The sequence below is a fragment of the Neomonachus schauinslandi genome, chromosome 8, assembly GCF_002201575.2.
Source record: "Neomonachus schauinslandi chromosome 8, ASM220157v2, whole genome shotgun sequence".
Taxonomy (NCBI): domain Eukaryota; kingdom Metazoa; phylum Chordata; class Mammalia; order Carnivora; family Phocidae; genus Neomonachus; species Neomonachus schauinslandi.
The window spans coordinates 112861969-112883420 of NC_058410.1; the positions used below are offsets into that span (position 1 = coordinate 112861969).

Sequence of the window (21452 nt, forward strand, 5' to 3'; positions counted from 1 at the left end):
TTGACTGGAGGACATAAAATAAGACCTGAATAAATAAACATATCATACCGTGATCCTGGATGGGAAGACTAAATATTAAAAAGAGGCCAAGTCTACCCAAAGATCTATTTAGCAGAACTTGGATAGTCTCCCATCAGAGTTCTTACTGGTGAAGGTAGGGGTGGGGTGGGGCTGTGACAATCTCATTCTAAAGTTTATCTAGAAGAGTAAATGTGTGAGAACAGCAACAGGCAATAATCCATCCCCTGCCCAAATTAACTCTGGAAATAATTTCAGGGCCAGAGGTGTCCTTGGTTATACAAATGACTTACAAAGTCTGGTCGCTGCCTCAAATCTATGGAGGACACCCCCCCTTGGGCCCAGATACCACCGGAGAATACAGTAAGAGCCTATGTCACAGGCCCTGCGCAGATGGTGGACCTGAGGACCCTCACCCCTGACTGCTCACGGGTCACTGGACGGCTCGAGCTCTCTCCATGCTGGGCGTGAAGAGGGAAGGACTGGAGGGAAAGGGCATTATTCTGCTTTCTCTGTGTAGATAAAACATTAACAAAAAACCTCAGCTTTACTGAGATTTAATTCCTAGATCACAAAATTCATTCATTTAAAGTGTACAATTCAGGGGCACCTGGGTGGCTCAGTCGGTTAAGCGGCTGACTCTTGATTTCGGCTCAGGTCATGATCTCAGGGTCCTGGGATCAAGCCCTGAGACAGGCTCCATGCTCAACGGGGAGTGTGCTTGAGATTCTCCCTCTCCCTTCACACCTCCCCCCCCACTCACGCACGCTCTCAAATCAATAAATCTTTAAAAAAATAAACTCTGTAATTCAGTGGCTTTTAGTATATTCACAGAGTTGTAATAACTATCGCTATTATCCAATTTTAAAACATTTTCATCACCCTAAAAAGAAACCCTATACCTATTAGACACTTTTCCCATTCTAACCCCTCTCCTGCCAGCCCTAAGCAACGACTAATCTTTCAGTCTCCATGGATTTGCCTATTCTGGTATTTCAAATAAATGGAATTATGCAATATACGGTCATTTGTGTCTGGCTTCTTTAATTTAGCCTAATGTTTTCAAGGCTCATCCATGTTACAGTGCATATCAGTTGACTTTCCTTTCTATCGCCAAGTAATATTCCGTTACGTGGATATACTAGGTTTTGTTTATTCATTCATATGTTGCTGGACATTTCTACTTTGGGGCTATTATGGACAACGCTCCTATGAATATTTGCATACAAGTGTTTGTGTGGACATATGTTTTCAATTCTTTTGTGTACATACCTAGGAGTGGAATGACTAGGTCATTTAGTAACTCTGTGTTTACTTTTCTGAGGAACTGCCAAACTGTTTTCCAAAGCAGCTGCAATATTTTACGTTCCTGTCATCTGCCTATCTTTCTTGGAGAAATGTCTATTCAAATCTTTTGCCCATTTTTAATTGGGTTGTCTATTATTGAACTTTAAGAAAATAAATTCTTGAAAAAGAAAAAATAATGAGGCACCTGCTCTTCTAGATGTAAGAACATAGTAGCATTCTATAAAGCTACTGTAATTAAAAGAGTACAGTCAATCCTCACTATGTACAGATTCCGATCTGTGAATATGCCTACTCCCTGAAATTTATTTGTAACCCCAATCAATTCTTGTGGTGCTTTTGCATTCATCCCCAGCCATGCACAGTGGCAAAGCCTAGCTGAGGTGGAAGAAGGTGACACGTGGCCTTTTTGTTTCACCTCTCAAACTGTAAACGAGTGTCCTTTTCACCGTTTATTTGGTGCTACATTTTTTTATATTTTTATTGGTGATTTTGCTGTTTAGAATGGCTCCCAAGGAGGTTATGCATTTGTGGGGACAGCGGTATATGGAACTCTGTACTTTCTGCTTAATTTTGCTGTGAACCCAAAACTGCTCAACAAGTAGTTTGTCAATTTAAAAAATGGCCTCCGAGCACAGTGCTAAAGTTCTAGCATTCTTAAGTGCAAGCAGGCTGTGATTTGCCTTAGAGAGAAAATATACGTGTTAGATAGGCTTTGTTTAGGCATGAGTTATAGTGCTGTTGATTGTGAATTCAATGTTAATGAGTCAACAATATATATTAAATAAGGTATCTTTAAACAAAAACATACATAAAGTATTCATCAACTGATGACAATGTGGCCAGAGACTCTCAGGAACCCAACTCTGATTTCCCCTAAGGGCAACAGGTCAATATTCACTAATTCACTATTTGCAGGAACTTTATAGAACATAACCATAGCAAATAATGAGAACTAACTATGTTTTTATAAAGTAACAGACAAAAGGTTCAATAAAACCAAATGAAGAATGTAGTAACAAATCCAGTATACACACACACACAATGAGAATATTTAATTTGTGATAAAGGTCAATTTTAATTCAGTGAAGAAAGGATGGATACAGTAAATTATGTTGGGACAAGTAGCCACCTATTTGGAAGAAAATAAAGTTTGATCCCTACCTTTCACTATACACTGAAATAAATTCTAGATAAAGATCTAAATGGATAAAACAAAATTTTAAAAATAATTAGAGCAGAATATGAGATGATTTTTATAATTTTGGGAGAAATAAAGGCTTCCTAAGCAAGACACAAACCAAAATGCCATGAAGAAAACATGCAACCAATATTTGCATATGAGGCAAAGAACATCTCTAATGTACAAAGAACTCCTATTTAATAAAAAATGTTAAAAGGGCAAAGAATATGAACAAGCAATTCACAGAAAAATAAATATAAATAGCTGATAAAACATGAAAAGGCATCCAATTCCAGTAACAATCAAAGAAATGCAACTTAAAATAAGACACCATTCTTTGGTTTTCTAACTGGCAAAACAATGACAATATCCGGTGCATATATGCTGTTTTTTTTGTTGTTGTTGTTGTTTTAATTAGAGAGAGTACAAGCAGAGGGAGCAGCAGGCAGAGGGAGAGGGAGAAGCAGGCTCCCCGCTGAGCGGGGAGCCCAATGAGCAGGGAGCCCAATGTGGGGCTCGATCCCGGGACCCCGGGATCATGATCTGAGCCGAAGGCAGACGCTTAACCGTCTGAGCCACCCAGGCGCCCCCCATGTATGTTGTTAATGAAAATATACATTGGTATAAGTTTATGAAAACAATTTGGGTAGTATTTATTAAAATTTAAAATGTGCATGCCCTTTGACCCAGCTGTTCTACTTCTAAGAATCTCTTAAATAATAGTTCATGTATATAAAGATATATATGTATGAATGTCCCAGGTGCACTTTTTTATAATAGCAAAAAAAAGGACAAAAAAAACTCCCTAGAAACTTAAATTATGGAATATTCACAGAATGGAGTAATATAAAATCCAGAAAAGTATATATACTGGGTTGAACAGGGTCCCCCCCAAAATTCAAGTCCTTCTGGAATGTCAGAATGTAACAACAATTGGAAATACGGTCTTTGCAGATGTAACTAATTAAGATGAAGTCACACTGAAGTAAGGTGGGCCTTAAATCAGCTCTAAATGGTATCCCTATATGAAGATGAGAGGACCACACAAAGACACACAGAGGAAAAATGGCCATGTCAAGATGGGCGCAGAAACAGGGGTTATGCTACCACAGCTAGGGAACACCATGGATTGCTGGCAACCACCAAAAGCTGGAAGAGGCAAACAAGAATCTTCCCTGGAGGGAAGAGAGCCTTACTAACATCTTGATTTTGGACTTTAAGTCTACAGAATTGTGAGAGGATGAATTTCTGATGTATTAAGCCACCCAACCTGTGGTACTAGCGGAAGTATGTACATAAGCCCTTTTTCTGTGTGCGTGTACCAAAATATATTTATATATGTTAAGTATACCTATCTGTATAGCCACGGAAAAATTCAGAAGCATGTTTATCAAATTATAACCAGTGGTTGGTTGGGTGGAAGAGTCAGAGGAATTGAGAGAAGTGTTTTTTTTTTTTTTTAAAGATTTTATTTATTTATTTGACAGAGAGAGACACAGCGAGAGAAGGAATATAAGTAGGGGGAGTGGGAGAGGGAGAAGCAGGCTCCCCACTGAGCAGGGACCCCGATGCGGGGCTCAATCCGGGATCATGATCTGAGCCAAAGGCAGATGCTTAACGACTGAGCCACCCAGGTGCCCCGAGAAGTTTATTAAAACTGTATTTTTAAAAATAAAAATCTTATACCTCTTTATTGTGTCTTTATATGTGTCTTATGTATTTTCCAAATAAAAAGGTCATTGGAGACCATGAAAACTTAAGCTGAGAATATCAACTACGAAATGTAGAGTTCAGTCATCTTAGAAGGCAGGCCTCTGGAGAGGTACCTGGCAGGAGCAGAGACATTGGCCAGGCTGGTGGCCAGCAAAGAAGGAGGGAAATGACGAGGAAAAATGGATTACTGGAATGGGGTAGCCTATGCCATCCATCTAATTAGGGGAGCCCAACTTCAAGAGGGAGAGCCACTTTTGATCTCTCTACAGCCTTGAGATCACCAAGTGGATGAAGAATGTGCTTATATTTTGGTGGGAAAGGACTGAGGAATGGCCAGGTAGTAATTGTCTTCCTCCCCTTCCCATAAAATCCCCAACAACAAAAGAATTACCCAGACTCCCTACTTGGCCTCCATCTACCTGAACGGGCTTCATCCGATGTGTTCTCTACACAACTGGCTAGAACCATCATACCACAAAGTGAGCAACCTGGAAAATAGCCAACAGCACACAGCAGACCATCCCATGCCATTCTGTACACAGCTCTTCTTCAGCCACCTTACATGCTGCATCTCACTTCCTTCCAGTCCTCTTTTTCTATCCCCTCCCTGCAGCATCAGACAGAAAGGCCTGTGGAAGCTGGATAGTCACCTCCTAACTTTCTTTTAATGTCTAAGGTTTCTTTACTCCAAACAGCCTCCTTATATTAGCTATTTTTTTTAAGATTTTATTTATTTGAGAGAGAGAGAGAACATGAGAGAGAGAGAGAGAGATCACGAGCAGGGGGTGGGGTAGAAGGAGAAGCAGACTCCCTGCTGAGCAGGAAGCCTGATGTAGGACCGATCCCAGGACCCCGGGATCATGACCTGAGCTGAAGGCAGGCGCTTAACTGACCGAGCCACCCAGGCACCCTATACTAACTAGTCTATATTTTAAAAAGGTTATGACAGAGAAGTGAAATCCTACATGTTACACACACACACACACACACATGAGGAATATTACTCAGTCACAAAAAAGAATGAGATCTTGCCATTTGTGACAACACAGATGAACATAGAGGATATGTTATGCTAAGTGAAGTAAGTCAGGCAAATATGAATACTGTATGATTTCACTTACATGTGGAATCTAAAAAACAAAACAAAAAAAGCAGCAAGAGACCCGTAAATACAGAGAACAAACTGATGGTTGCCAGAGGGAAGGGGGGTGAGGAGGGATGGGCAAAATGCGTGAAGGGGCCTGAGAGGCACAGGCTTTCAGTTATGCAATGAATGAGTCACAGAGATGAAAGGTACAGCTTAGGGAATGCAGTCAATGGTACTGTAACAGCGCTGTATGGTGAGAGACGGTGGCTACCCTTGTGGGGAGCACAGCATGACAAACAGACTTGTCTCATTACTGTGCTGCACACCTGAAACTAGGGTAATATTGTGTGTCAACTATACTTCAATTTAAAAACATGGTTTCTAACTGTGAGACTTTAGAATAGTCAATCCCCGGCACACGTCAGTCTCATCTTTGAAATGGACATAAAAACAGTAACCACTCTGACTGCTGTGACTACTCAGCAAATACACAGCCCAGTACATGACACAGGGCCTGATATCCAGTAAGTGCTTGACAGAGCTGTTATTATCACCTCAAATTTTATTTGCAAATAAAAGAACAGGACATTCCCTGAGGTCTGAGCATTTGAAGAATGACTCTGATTAGGTCCTTAGTTCTAAGTCCACGAATGATCCACTATTCTCAAAACTCCTTGATGTTGCCGGATCTTTCAACCTTCCCTTGAAAGTTCACGGATACATGAAGTTCCAGTTATGCAGTACAGATCAAGAGATACATTTTCTCATTGTAGATGGGAACTATTCCAGGCCTCCTCAGTATAAATGGGTGTCACAATTAAAAATTATAGATGCCTAGGGGTGCCTGGTTGGCTCAGTCAGTAGAGTGCATGACTCTTGATCTCAGGGTTGTGGGTTTGAGCCCCATGTTGGACGTAGAGATTACTTAAAAATAAAATTTAAAAAAAAATTACAGATGCCTGAAATAAACAAAATAACTGGGCCTAACATGAGGGATCCTGGCTTGGCTGAGGGCAGAAACAGCAGGCAGTACGTGTGGTGTGATGGACAGAACGCTAGACTAGAGTTAAGAAACAAAGGTTCAAGTGCCAGTTTGGTATTTTTAGCTGGGTAAGCAGGTAACTTCACTTCTCCTGTCCTCCATTTCCTCTTTATAAAATGGGGCTATGCATTAGATCAATGCTAAAGTTCCTTTTTAGCTCTAAGACTCAGTGATGCCATGGAAGAAGGGTGAAAGCCAAGAGTATGGTGGTAAGATCAAAGTGGGTAAAAAGATAGGAGGCTGGGGGGGAAAACAAGAACTAAGAATGTGATTGCAAAGGGAAAACTATGGGTTAATAAGATAAAGGATTTAATCAAGTAACAAGTCAAATATTACCTGTAAAGGTGCAGACAGGAAGATGAGCTGGGCTGAATGCCTAGGAAAAGACTAGATCAGGAAAATTCTAAAGGGCCAAGAGCTTGGCTTATCTTTGGATCTGTAGTACCAGCTGCAAAACCTTATTCCAGGCACTAGGGAGCTGAGAGCTGAGAGTGAAGAACTCCAAAATCAAGTATTTTTTTTTCCCCCCAAATCAAACTTAGAGCTAGAGTCTCCAGGCATACTATGAGGCTACACACTACTCCCAGCAGAAGCTAAGAGATCAGACTCTGAGGATAGGATGCCTGGGTTCGAATCCTGATTCTATGACTCACTAGCCTTGGGACCTTGGGCAAGTGACCTAATGTCATTGTACCTTGGCGTCTCCATCTTTAAAACAGGCATAAAACCAGAACTTACCTCACAGGGATATTGTGAAGATTAAATGAGACAATATATGGAAAACCGTTTGAACAGGGCCTGGCAATCTGGTAAGTACTAAGTAAGTGTCAGCTTATTTATTTTCTGCTGCAGAGTGGGAGGTTGACGTGAGTCACTAGAGAGTCACCTCGTTCTTCTCATCAAGAGGATTCAGGAGCAGGGTTTCCTATCCAAGGCTGGAACCTAGAAAAAGAACCCCACTTCTGTTGCCTTTTGTTCCCTGGCTGGAGTCAAGAGGAAAAAGTACCAGAGGTCGGCAGGAAACCTGGCACCATTGGTGGCAGTGCCTCGGGTACCTCAGCACTGCTCCCACCATTGCCCTTGGTCATTCCCAAGGTGCCACTGCAAGGAGTGTCAGATGACTGGGGGGGTGGGGGGGAGGCGGGGACGGGTGACAGGTTAGACAGGCAGGCCAGCCCCAACATGCTTGCGGGCTTTCCTTCAGGGAGCTGAATCTGCCATGCCATTCTCTCTACATTTACTTTAAAGGTATCACTAAGTTGGGGCGCCTGGGTGCCTCAGTCGTTAGGGTCCTGGGATCGAGTCCCGCATCGGGCTCCCTGCTCAGCAGGAAGCCTGCTTCGCCCTCTCCCACTCCCCCTGCTTGTGTTCCCTCTCTTACTGTGTGTCTCTGTCAAATAAATAAAAAAAATCTTAAAAAGGTATCACTAAGTAATCCTGAATAAAAGGCAGCTGTTTTTTGGTACCATGACATTAGGAATGGTAACTTACATTTTTTCCCTTTCTAGCCCTCTTACAGGCCCAGCAGTTCCTATTTCTTGTACCTAATTCTCCCCAATATGTTTCTATTTACCCCTTATAATATTATGCATTCTTAAGTTTCCTTCCAAATGCTATGCAATATGCTGTTCGTTTTACATGGCCACAGCTTTCCAGAATGATCACACACAGGAAAACATGGTGCATCAATATCCACATTTACAAGTAAAAGCAGCACTTTAATAGAGTCAACAACAGGGCGCCTGGGTGGCTCAGTTGGTTAAGTGACTGCCTTCGGCTCAGGTCATGATCCTGGAGTCCCTGGATCGAGTCCTGCATCGGGCTCCCTGCTCGGCGGGGAGTCTGCTTCTCCCTCTGACCCTCCTCCCTCTCATGCTCTCTCTCATTCTCTCTCTCTCAAATAAATAAATAAAATCTTAAAAAAAAAAAAATAGAGTCAACAACATTAGAGAGCTAAAACCCCACCCTTCCAATGCTCTCTCTTTACAACTGAGCTCCAAGGACTCATTTTATTTCCATCTGCAAGGCAAAATATTCATTTGGAGTGGACCCAATAGTTAGGCTTGTGGATGAGATGCTATGGTTTCTTGAATTACTAGACTCTGACTTAGAGAATAAGCAATCATGGTCCAATGACTCTCACTTCCTAATTTAATAGCCTGTGGAAATTTTCCTTACAGGATGGGGAGAAAAAAAGTAACTGCCATCAACTTGGTGTTAAACACTGCTAACTTCATCTCTATGAGCCAAAGAGCAGAAGATACCTTGAGGGAGGCAGTGACAGGAAGAAAGGAAAGGAGGCTAATGCATGTGAGGATGCAGTACAGGCTGGCCTCATTGACAAGTTTCTCTGGATCTTTCCCCCATGTGCTCTGGATCTTCCTGACAGGGGTGTTGGAAATGTCACTTTTTCTTTTTTTTAGCTTTGTTGATGACATTTCAAAAACGACCCTCTCAATAAATACAATGAAGTTATGTCCGGAATTAAAAACTTTCTATATATGAGCTAATTCAAGAAAAAAAAAACTCACAAGGCTTTTTGTTTTATAATGGTCCCTTCCTCTGATTTTAGTATAATTTTGGAAATCTTTCCATAATTTCCTCCCTCAAGTGTACAAAAATAGCTTTCAAAGGAGACTCAATCCAAGTGATTTTTATGACTGATTAGGTCTTGGCTTAAAGAGGGGCATTATAAAGTGTAGTTTCCACTAGGAAATTTTTGCTGGAAGCAACACTGAAGAGAAAACATACTTCCTGAACAGTTATGCTGGAACCTAAAGGTTTCAGAACATGATTACACAAAAAGTTCTGAATCCATCTGTGAAATTAATTTACATATTCCTTCACATGGGCAAATAAGATTAACACCGCCAAATAACAAAATCCCCTCCACTGTTTCTCAAAAAGTAAATTTCAAGTCTTATCATGTTATGTTATTCTCAGAAGGAAAGTCCTCAAATGATGCATCAGACTAGAAATTCCTGTGGTGCACTTATGCACCGTTACTAAGTTTAAATGCTTTTTAAATTCAACTGGCAAAACTGTATACTTAGGAGCACTAAATAAGCACACTGTGAGACAGAGAGAAAAGACTAAACTAAAAGACCGTGACAAACTGGGACAAAAACCTAGTCCAACACGCAAGGACTATTAAAGGATCTGGTTAAAAGCAAGCTGGACTCAGATGCTTTCAGTAAATCAAGAGCTATTTATTAAAATGCCTATTATGGATAGGGAGCACAGGAGAGAAAAGGGTAGAATAATACACATTCAGATCCTTCCTAAAAACAAACACACTCATCTCTACCCCGTGTGCTCTGGCATTGGGGGGGGGGTTGAATATGGCTCCCCCAGAAGTGTTTTTCTGGCAAGTTTCTTAATCTCTCTGAGCCTGTTTCTCAATCTGCAAAACAGGGACAATAAAACCCATCAGTCCCCACAGAATTAAGTGAGACAAAACAGGGAAAGTGTTTCTCATTATATGTCAATACATGTTATTTCCTTTCCCATCATATACTGTCAAGAAAGCTGTATCTCAGAAGTAGTAAAATGCAGCATTCTACCTGGAAAGGGTCTGTCTTCATCACCCCCATGCAGAGGAACTCCCTTATTTTCTGGCATATACTTCTTGGTAATGGGCAAGGACATCAGCCGGATGTGATGGATGAGTGAGCGCCAGGTGTGAGCTCCAGAAAGCACCGGTTCAGGTGGTAATGGGCTGAAAGGTTGAATCACAAAGTAGGCAGTGAGCAAGATTAATCCCAGGGTTACAAGGACCTACAAGGAAAGACAGGGAAAGGATTAATAATTGTCCCAGCAAACAAAATACTTTAATGCCAAGAAAAAAACCCGCCTCCTCTATTATTTCCAACGTGCCTTAGGAACTGATCCATTTTCATAAACAAGCCATTTACATTCACTTCTTTTTTTTAATTTTTATTTATTTATTTATTTATTTATTATTATTTTTTTTTACATTCACTTCTGAAAGCACTGAAAGTTTGAGAACTATGAGGACTGCAAGGCTCACCAAGCTTCTATCATACGACCTGGGGCTATTAAGAATTATACACAAATACAGTTTAAAATATACACAAATACAGTTTAACTATAAATATATAGCTTTTCATCTAGGATATTTAACAAAATAGTCAAATTTCCTAGTAACACAGTTATGAGAGCAAAGGCCAATTTATTCACAGAAAAACTAAGGTTTAGTGATAGAATCAGTGGACAGTAGTTTTTGGGGAGAAAGCTGAAGAGTTTATGCTCTGTAAGGTATCTCCACATCAGAACACATTTTTACCTTATACATAGCTATCAGGAGAGGGTACTGGGGTGGCCCCCTCTGAGGTTCATTCTTTTCCAGCAGCTGTCGGATAAACTTTTCAATTGCCTTCTCTGACATGCCACATTGATGGCCCGTTTGTCTCACCAAATCAACAGTCTCTGAAAGTTTGTCATAAATGCTGAGCTCATTGGCAGCTAGATCCATGTCTTCCAATACAAAATCCCTGGGAGAAAGAAAATAAATGTAAAAAGGATGGTTTCTTTCAAGTACTTCCACCTCAAAGCTCCTTCCTTTAGAACAGTGCTTCCTGACCATCTGTTGGGCAGGACCAGCTTTGTGTTTTTCCTAATCCACCGCAGGCCAATGTTTTTGTAAAACAAAATCTATGTCTAGACAATGTCAAGTTAGTGCTACACAGCTTTTAGGTGTTCCTTAACTGTGGGCTGGTAACAAACTGTTTATAGACCCGCACTGGTTCCCAAACACTTTGAGGAGCATTCTGTTTGTCTAGAGCACAAACAAATCCCTAATGGGACTCTGAAACACTAGTACCAAAATGATTTCTGAAACTAATCACAAGAGGTCTGCTACTGGTAATTTACTTAAATAAAAAGAAACACAATATGGAGTGTTGTTGATGTTATTTCTTTGCATTTACATCAGATACGCCTTTCAGCAACATAAGAGGAGGAACTAATCACTGAAAGCAAGATTTACTGCGGGAACACGCTGATACGCTTTGTTACTGGCAGAGCAAGAATTTCAAGCAACACCAAAACCATGGCACTGGGACTCTTCAGACCTTGTAGGCTGCAGTCCTCAAGCTTTTCCGCAAATACGATTTGAGACAATAAAGAGCCTTTTATTTGTATTTTACATACTTAAAAGACCTAAGGATCTTTGATTTCAAAATTCAATTTTTCTCATAGTTACTTCAAAGCCAAATTGTTTCACAGTGGCCACAGAACAAAAGGTAAAAACTAGTGAAGTAGAATACATTTGTAAAATGCAGTTAAATTTAAATTTAAAGAGTGCTTGTGCTACAAAATAGTATTTTCCTTCACTTACAGAAGAAAAAATTGTGCTTGGGATTTATGTTCTCTTCTATTGGTCTTTTTTTCCCTTAAATGTAGAGGTCCTCTTGTCTCACATACCTCATCCCCAAAGTGCTTCTAACCCCAAAAAGCACTGACAGGGTACAATTCTATTTTTTCAGTAAGGAGATGCTGCCACCTGTAGAGCAGAGGACAACAGTCCTGGAGCTCAGCGGAGAAAAGCAGGCCCGCAGTGCCACCAGCCAGCGAGCACCTCAGCCTATCTCCCCTTCCAGCAGCGCCTCCCAAGGACTGTTTGGTCCTCTTTATGACTGTTAACCCTTTAGTTCACTAGTTTTGAAGTGTGCCTACACATTAAAATCACCTAGAGAGTTTTTAATGAACGCTCATACCAGGGCCTCAACCCAAACCAATTAAATCAGAATCAGACTGCTAATGGTGAATTAATAGGCAGGGAATCTAGACTTTAAGGAATTGGCTGGGGGAGGGGAGAAACCCCCCACACCTAATGAGGCTAAATCCCTTCCCCAAAGTCTGTGCTCTTGCTCAGTGTGTTTTTTATAGGCCATCTAGCCTTTCATTTCAAGGTTCAGATAAAAGGATAGGTAAACTCTATTTAAAAATGTGTATTTTCAACCAATGGTGCTGGGACAACTAGATATCCACATGCAAAAGAATGAAGTAGGACTCTTTCTTCTACCATACACAAAAATTAACTCAAAACAGAGCAAAGACATAAACTTAAGAACTAAAACTATAAACCCTTAGAAGAAAACATAGGGGAAAAATCTTTATGACACTGGATTAGGCAATGGTTTCCTAGATATGGCACCAAAAGCATAAGCAGCAAAAGAAAAACTAAATTGGACTACACTAAAATTTAACAATTTTTGTACTGTAAATGATACCTTTTAGGAAAGTGAAATGACAACCCACAGAATGGGAGAACATATCTGCAAACCATATATCTGATAAGAGACTGATATTCAAAGTACATAAAGAATTATTACAACCAATAATAAAAAGATGGCCCAATTTTAAAATGAGGAAAGGATGTGAATAGACATTTCTCCAAAAACGATATACAAATGGCCAATAAATTCATGAAAAAATGTTCAACATCATTAGCTATCAGGGAAATACAAATCAAAACCACAATGAGACACCACTTCACAACCACTGGAATGGCTATAATAAAAAAATAAAGATAATAAGGTCGCAAAGATATCGAGCACCTAGAACCCTTGTACATTGCTGGTGAGAATATAATACGGTGCAGATGCTTTGGAAAAGTCTGACAGTTTCTCAAAAATTTAAACACAGTTATCATACGATCCAGTAATTCCACTTGTAAGTATGAACCCAAGAGAATTTAAAACATATTTCCACACAAAAACTTGTATACAAATATCCAAGCAGCATTATTCATAATAGCTCCAAAATAGAAGCAAGCCAAATGTCCATGAACTACTGAATGGATGGATAAAATGTGGTATATCCATACAATGAAATATTATTGGACAACAAAAAGGAATAAAATATTGATCCATGCTACAACATAGGTGAACCTTGAAAATATTATGCTAAGAGGAAGAAGACAGTCACAAAAGATCACGTAAGACTGCATTAATAAAATGCAAAAAGTCAAGAATAGAGGCAATCTATAGAGACAGGAAATAGATTAAACAGTGGTTATCCAGGGGAGGGAGAGGAGATGAATGAAGAGTGGCTGTTAGTAGATACAGGGTTTCTTTCTAGAGTGACAAAAATGTTCTAAACTTAAATTGCAGTGATAGTCGCACAACTTTGTGAATATACTAAAAATGTACACTGAATTGTACATTTCAAATGGGTAAATTTTATGGTATATAAAGCTCCATAGAGACGTTTTTAAAATGTGTATTTACAGAATTTGAACATACGCCTGTTGTGGCATTTATTACACTACACTGCTATGATCTGGCTGAGTCACTTGGTCTGTTTCCGCATCCAAAAAATAAAAGGACTGAACTAGGAGGTTTGCAAAGTTCCCTTTAGCTCTAAAATTTTAAGAGCAGATGAAGACTTCAGGAGGTAGAAAAACTCAATTCATTAGAAATTAAAGACTTATATGCATTCCTCTATTACCACTTCCTGTTATGCCATCCTATATGCCAGGCACCGTGCTAAGTACTCTAGAAACATTATCTTAGTAAATCATCACAGCAACCCCAGAAGGTAGGTGTGACTTTTTTTTATTAAGTTTTTAATTTTAATTCCAGTATAGTTAACATACAGTGTTCTACCAGTTTCAGGTGTACAATATGATGATTCAACAATTGTATATATTACTCAGTGCTCATCATGGTTAAGTGTACTCTTAAGCCCCTTCACCTATTTCCCCCATCCCCCCACCAACCTCCCCTCTGGCAACCATCAGTTTGTTCTCTATAGCTAAGAGTCTGTTTCTTGGTTTGTCTCTCTTTCTTTGCTTTCTTTGTTTTGCCAAAAGGTAGGTGTGATTAATCCCATTTCACAGATATTGAAACTAAGGCTCAGAAAGGTTCCATAACTTGCTGGGATGTGAAGTCAAGTGTGCCTGACTTCAGGATTGATGCTTTTAACCTTTATGCATGCTGTCTTCCTTACCAAGTATTTTCCTATTCTGAGCTGGCAGTGCGGAAACCACAACACCGTGTCCCTCAATTATCACAACTTAGTGGTTGAGAACTGGAAAAGTGATCAACTACAATAATTCCTGGAAAAAGAATAAAGCAGTAACTTATTACAATATTTTTCACATTGTGATTTTGTGAATAGTGATTAAAGAGACAGCATTTTTCTGTTGAAATTAACAGACATTCTATTAGCAAGCAAGGATAATGTTCAAACAAACTACAATTAATTACCCAACAATATCCAGGCAAAATCCATTAAAATTCAGTGAAGGACCAGAAAAGAGAGCAGTCAGAATTCTAGAAAAAATTCCAGTAAATAATTTGAAACTGTTGGAAGGTGGGGCACATGTAGGTATCCCTCAGGCAGCAGAGAACATCACATTATTGTGAACTGTAAAGGGAACAGAAGTGCAAGTGAGGAGAACTCCCCACCATTGTAAACCTCTGCCTACTTTTAATACACATAAACATCTCATCAAACCCCCCGTTTGTATTGCAAAAACAATATGGTTTTTTTTTTTTATAATTCAAGTATACAATGGTATTATGATACTGAATATATTTCTGCAAACTGTACACCATTCCTCCTTGAGATTCTGACACATTTCCCAAATTACTGGAAGGGTCATTACTAATAATTTCATAAAGTTTCTAAGAGCACATAGGAATCTTTATAATAAGCCCTCCTTTTGGCTTTGGTTAGACCAGTGGTCCTCAACTGGGGGCAATTCAGGAGAGGGGACATTTGGAAAGTCTGGAGACATTTTTGATGGTCACACTGGAGGGGTACTGGCATCTAGTAGCTATGATGTTAATAAACCACACAAAAAATATCCCTTTGGGTTGGGATTTCATACTCGCAAGGCAGCTCCCTTGCTGTGATCTGAAAGTCAGCCCTCAACACAAGGATTTGCATTAAAAAAAAAAAAAAAATCTTGTCCCTAAAAAAAAAAATCAAACACAAAGTCATGGCTAAGCATCAAGCACGAGGGGACTGACTGAAATCAGCTGAGCCTTGATGGCAATTCCTTTACCTCCAGAAAGAAAGAAGATCCAACTCTGGCAGGAATGAGCTTTGCCACAGAGGGAAGTTCCAAAGAGTGAGCTTGACTTCTAACAGTGGCTTATACCTGCAAGGGCACAGGCAGGGTCACTAGCAGAATTAGGAAAATCAAGGTATCATGAACCACCCTCGACATAATGAATTGCTAGAACCTCTGGGAGTGGGATCCAGGTGCAGAAGTATTCCAACTCTTCCCTGTTGAGTAAAGGCACACCCCCAATTAGGAGACACTGCTTTAGAATACCAGTTCTCAAGTAGGGATGAGTTTGCTCCCCAGCGGACATTTGGCAATGTCTGGAGACATTTTAGATTGTCACAACTGGAGGGGCACCACTAGCATCTAATGGGTAAAGACCAAACATCCTACAAGGACAGCCCCCCCACAACAAAGAACTGTCCCACTCAAACTGCTAAGGGTGCTAAGGTTAAGAAATTCTGCTTTCAAGGGAGGCTGGGGTGGAGGTGAGGGGGGAGGTAAGCCCCAGGAGGCTGTTCACTTCTGAAGGAGCATCTCAGGAATAGAAGGAAGCCACTGACAGCTCTGATGAGATGTTCTCCACAATTCCTTCTGGGTCTTAAGTCTAGGAAAAAAACAGGACAGAGGCATAGCTCATAGAATGACTCTGATAGAACTTATCAATAAAAATGTTTAAAGCAGAAAACAGGTTAAGAGGTCACATTGAATGTGAACTTCTGCTTTGCCCTGTCTGATACAGAATTCCTTCATGGTTATAAATATGTCCTAAACACTGATTTGACATCACCCTGGAGGTTCTCAGTTTTCCAAACTAAACAGCTATGCCAAGTTAGGCAACTCTGAGATGCCGTACTGATGCATCTAGCTAAAACATGAAAGGGGAAATGCTATAGTTCAAAAAAGAAAGTTTCAAAAGCCCATCTAAATATGTCCTAATCTTCAAAAGTGGGGACAATATCCTGAGTAATATTAAATTTTCTTCTTCTGGTACTAGGTTCTTTAGTGCTATGCTAGCTATGCAGTATGATAATCCATTCCTTAGTGTTATGAACAAATTCCATTCTATTTTATCCAGCGATTCCCATTAACTGAAGATGTTCTACTAAAATGAAAAAAAATGCAGCCTTTGGGTTGTAATAAAAACTGCTAAGAAAAAATAAACATCATATTTAAAGGAAAAATAGTTGATGAACATTAAAACAACAGGACTTAAAAGAGCAGGAATTTAAAAATGTAGAAGTGCTTAAAATTTACAGCTAAGGGAATTCTACTTTTTTGCAGTTTTAGCATCACTTGACTAAGTCATCTTTCTGGACATCTTTGTCCAGTGAAACTTGGTGAGTCTGATACTTTCTTCATTCACTGAAAATACGCCTCTTCCATTTTTTCCAATCGCTTATTTTGAAAAATTTCAAGCCTCCAGAAAAACGGAAATACTACAATAAACACTTGTATATCCTTCCCTTAGATTGATTGTTAACGTTTGGCCAAATTTGCTTTACCTGTCTCCTCTCTGCTTTTGCCAGAACCATTTAAAAATCAGTTGTGACACATTATGAAATCACTTCTAAATATTTCAGCATGCATCTCCTCAGAATAAGAACACTGCTCTACTTAATCATAAGCAAAATTATCATACCTACTAAAATAACTCACTAAGATTACCTAATATCCACTCTATAGTCAAATTTCTGTTTAAAAAAATGCCCTATAGTTTTTTAGAAACGCAGGATCCAATCAATAGTCACACATCACAACTAGCTGTCATATCTCTTTGGTCTATTTAAATCTAGAACAGATCCTGGCCTTTTTTTTTTTTTTTGTCCTTTATGATATGAACATATTTGAAGCAGTAACCCCCACATTTTAAAACTTATTTTTACCCGGTCTTATCCTCACCTTTTCTAGTTTCTACCATTAAAACAACAAACCCTTCCTCTCTAGAATTCCAGTGCTCATGTTTTCCCTCCCTTCATAGCCAAGCTCCTTAAAAAAAAAAAAAAAAAGGCATTACTTCACCTTTTTTCTCAGGTCTCCATTTGTTTATTAACCTCCTGAAATTGTATTTCTGCCCCGCTCACACAGATATTGCTCTCACTCAGGCCACCAATAGCTCTCTACATGCCAAGTCCAAAGGATGTTTTCTCAACTATCCCCTTACCTGACCTCTCTGCAAAAGCTGCCGTTGCTATCCATTTTCTCCTTCAAGTGCTCTCAAACCTTGGCATAATTCTCTTTTCTCAGAGACTATACCCCTGAATGTTGGTATTCATCACATTTGTCCTTGATCTTCTCATTCCCTCCATGGCTTTAACCACCATCTATTAGTAATTCCCAAATCTCTTCTCCAGTCTACAACTTTCCAGAACTCCAGACCCAACCATCTATCTATCTACCAGACACCCCGGCCAAAATTTCTTACTGTCCCCTACATGTAATGTGTCCATAACTGACTATTTTTCCCCCGCAACCCATTTCTCCTACCATATTCTGCTTTGTAATTACTGGAAACGCCAGTTCTCCAAATTTAAAACCTCTCTTCCTTCTTCCTCAAACACACCAATGAACCAATCACTAAATCCTCAATTCCACCCCCTGTATAGTTCCCACATTCATCATCTCCTCTTTAGCTCTACATAATGGCAGTTAAGGCCCTCAACATCTCTCCCATGGACCATCACAAAGATGTAATTAATCTCTATACTTCCAGTCCTCCTTCTCCTCTCCAATCCATCCTCTACTCTCTCCACAAATCTTTCTGAAACACAAATTGGTTCACGTTACTCATCTATTTAAAGCAACTTCTTTGAGGGGCTCCCGGGTGGCACAGTTGGTTAAGTGCCCAACTCTTGATTTTGGCTTAGGTCATTTCCTCAAGGTTGTGAGATCAAGACCTGCGGCCTAGTGTGGAGCCTGCTTAAGATTTTCTCTCTCCCTCTCAAATAAATAAATAAATAAATAAAATAAAGCAACTTCCTTCAATCCCCATGCCCTGCTGTGGAACAACGTAGACAGTGGGTTAAGAAGGCAATGGAGTTGGAAAAAGCTGGACAATTATTTGATCTTCCATCTACTATGCAGCCATGAGATACTACTTAATCTAAGCCTCAGAGTTTTCATTATTTTATAAAATGGGGATAATTGTATCTTTCTAACACTGTTGTTCAGGGATTACAAGATGAATGTAAAACATGTGTCCCAATACCCAAATTTAATACTTAATAATTGTTGTAAGATGAAGTCCAAATTACTTAGCATGGCCCTTTATGACCTGGTCATTGCTTACCTGTTCAGTCTCATTTCCCACTCCTTCCTCACATGCTTCACTGACATACCATTTCATATCTTTCTGCTTTTGTACAAATAATTTCCTCTGCCTACAAAGACTAGCTCCCATGCTTTTCAAATGAGTGAACTCCTATTCCAGCCTTGATGTTTGTCCTTTGAACCTTAAACACAACTCGATCACTCTGTATTATACCTATTTCCATGTCTCCTCACACTAAATTGTTTCTTGTGTTAAAAAGAAAATCACAGGCCCCAAATGGTGTCCCTTAGGTTAAGTCAGTAAACCAAGACTTAACACCTAACCTAACTACAGTTTCAAACCCCCTAGAACTTTAACCAGTCAACATGGAATTTCTGGTCAGCGCTACAAAATTTACTGATAGAACTCATCCCATTCCCCTTAGGAGAGTGACCTTGCCTAATTAAAAAAAAAAAAAAAAGCCTTTATTCTACTCTACCTTTTTTTTTAAGACTTTATTTTAATTTATTTGTTATTATTTTTTTAGGTTTATTTATTTGACAGAGAGAGAGAACAAGCAGGGGGAGCGGGAGCAGACTCCCCACTAAACATGGAGCCCGATGCAGGGCTTGATCCCAGGATCCTGGGATCATGACCTGAGTGGAAGGCAGCTGCTTAACTGACTGAGACACCCAGGCGCTCCCTATTTATTTTTGGAGAGAAGGCGGGGAGGGGGAGAAGGAGAATCTCAAGCAGACTCCCTGCTGAGTGTAGAACCCAACGCAGGGATCAATCTCACAACCCTGAGATCATGACCTGAGCCAAAATCAAGAGTTGGACACTTAACGGGTTGGGCCACCCAGGCGCCTCTCTCTCTACCTTTAAAAACCTTTCCTTTTCTGTAGCCCTTAGGAGCTCCCCTCTACTTGCTAGACTGGATGCTGCCTAATTAATGAATTGATTAATAAAGCCAATTATATCTTTAAAATTTACTCATTTAAATTTTTGTTATATAACACTTGAAACCAAAGATAAGTGGAGAAAATAACAGAAGAAACTAAAAACAGGCATGGAAATTCACCTCAGGAACATGGAACCTGATCAATGTCTACTAAGCAAATTTATAGAAAGGACCTAAGGTGATCATTCTTTTCCCAAACTAATTTACCTAACGCTTTATTCATTTTACGTTTTATTCTTATTCTTAAAAATATATCAACCTAAGAAGGATTTAGATGAGTAGATTAGGAACCTCCCATTTAGACAATCTGTGGTGGTGTAGGGCAGCTGTAGAGGAACAGGGATTCAAACTGGGTGTTGAAAGTTGTTTTGGTCCAAAGCAGAAAGGCCTAACTGGGCAAACAGGATTACTCTTTGGTATGCAAGTTGGACTATGTGAACTTCTGTCAAACCTTCAATGTAGTAAAGTTGCATTTGGGTTGTTCTTTAGAAAAGAAATTGTGATAAACTCAAATACACACTTTTATTAAGGGAGAAATGCCGATAGAGGATTCCACCATGGGAAAACCAATGGCAACCAGAAAAAGTCAGAATAATAAGTATCTGGGAGTAGTTTCTACTATAAAATGACAACTAAATATTTTAAATGTATTCGCGAATACCAAGGCTATGCAGGCTCTTAAACAGGAAAAGGTGTGACAGAAGGATTAATGGTCTTAAGACAGTATGGAACACGGGGCAGGCGATTTTTGCACTAAAAGGTGATTACAAACAAGTTCATCGGGTAAATAAACCAAGTCATACAACTTTCTGAAATTCTAGATGCTACGGTTATCATATACCAAGTCCACACTTAAAAGAAAAAAAATTTCTTTGACAATTATTAGAAAAAGATGTTGGGGGAAGCGGAAAATCTACTCCCAATATACAAAAAAATTAGAAATCCGTCAAAAGGGCAGTGAAATCTAGACTTTGCTGGCGCCAATCGTGTTTTGGACACGGCCGCTGACGCCTGCGAAACAGGTTCAAGCAGGGTCAACCTCGCTTTGCTCGGCCCCACGGAGCCAAGGAAAGAAAAGAGGTCTTAAGGGAGTCGATCCTGGCGGGGGCGCGGAAGGGGAAGTTGCCGGGGGTACAGTCTGCGAAACACCTGAGGCTCAAGAAAAGGGTTTGCGCAGGGGCAAGGGGCTGCGCGAGGATGTCACAGACGGGCGCGGCGGTGAGGCTGTCACAGCGCGGCCTCCCCCCCTCCCGGCCTCGGGCCCCAGTCACTCACATGCGGGGCCCGCGCGCCCTCTCGGGCTCCTCCCGCCTCGGGGACAGCAGCCGCCGGGCGAGGAGGGTAAGCCGACAACTTCCTGCTTCCGGGCGCGCAACCCGGAAGCAACTCCCACGCCACAGGCGAGGCCGCGCGCCCTAGGGTAGCTCCTTCTTCACGCCCCGCGCTTCCGTCAGAAACAGAACCCGTGACGTTGCCGCGTGCGCCGGCGCGCGAGCAACTCCCGCGAGATCTGGAGAGCACGGGTTCTTGCTCCCCCTGGCGCCAGGTTTTTCCTGTTCGGTACATTTCAGTCCATGCCAGGGTCTGTCCTCTGGCTGCGCTTAAGGCGGGCTTCGCAGCTGGGCTGATCCATGCAACAAGCTTTTATTGAGCCCCCTACTACGTGGCGGGCAGCGTGTTAGGCATTAAGGGATGGGAGGGGGAGGGACAGGTAATGGAGGGCTTGCCTCTGGGAGCTCTTCGTCTAAAAGAAAGACAAGCAAGCGTTGTGGTTTCCCGGCTAGCGGACCAAGGGTAGCTGGTACAGAGCAAACGTCATTGTAATGCATTCGCATTGCGGTTTCACCCCCCCC

The 21452-nt window shown here is 40.6% G+C and overlaps 1 protein-coding gene across 2 annotated transcripts in view; it reads right to left on the reverse strand.

The window, feature by feature from the left end:
- C8H6orf89 (chromosome 8 C6orf89 homolog) overlaps positions 1–20996 on the reverse strand; it is a 37433-nt gene extending 16437 nt beyond the window's left edge. Inside the window, exons 1-3 of one of the 2 annotated variants that reach the window (XM_044917290.1) lie at positions 20875–20996; positions 10655–10862; positions 9912–10125 (exon numbers count right to left, since the gene is read on the reverse strand). In XM_044917290.1, coding sequence (XP_044773225.1) covers positions 9912–10125; positions 10655–10862; positions 20875–20876 — 424 coding nt within the window. In that variant the 5' untranslated portion in view covers positions 20877–20996. Of the gene's footprint in view, positions 1–9911; positions 10126–10654; positions 10863–20874 lie in introns of those variants that run through there. The other variant, XM_021684694.1, reaches the window with a different exon arrangement.
- Between the last annotated feature and the right edge of the window lie 456 nt (positions 20997–21452).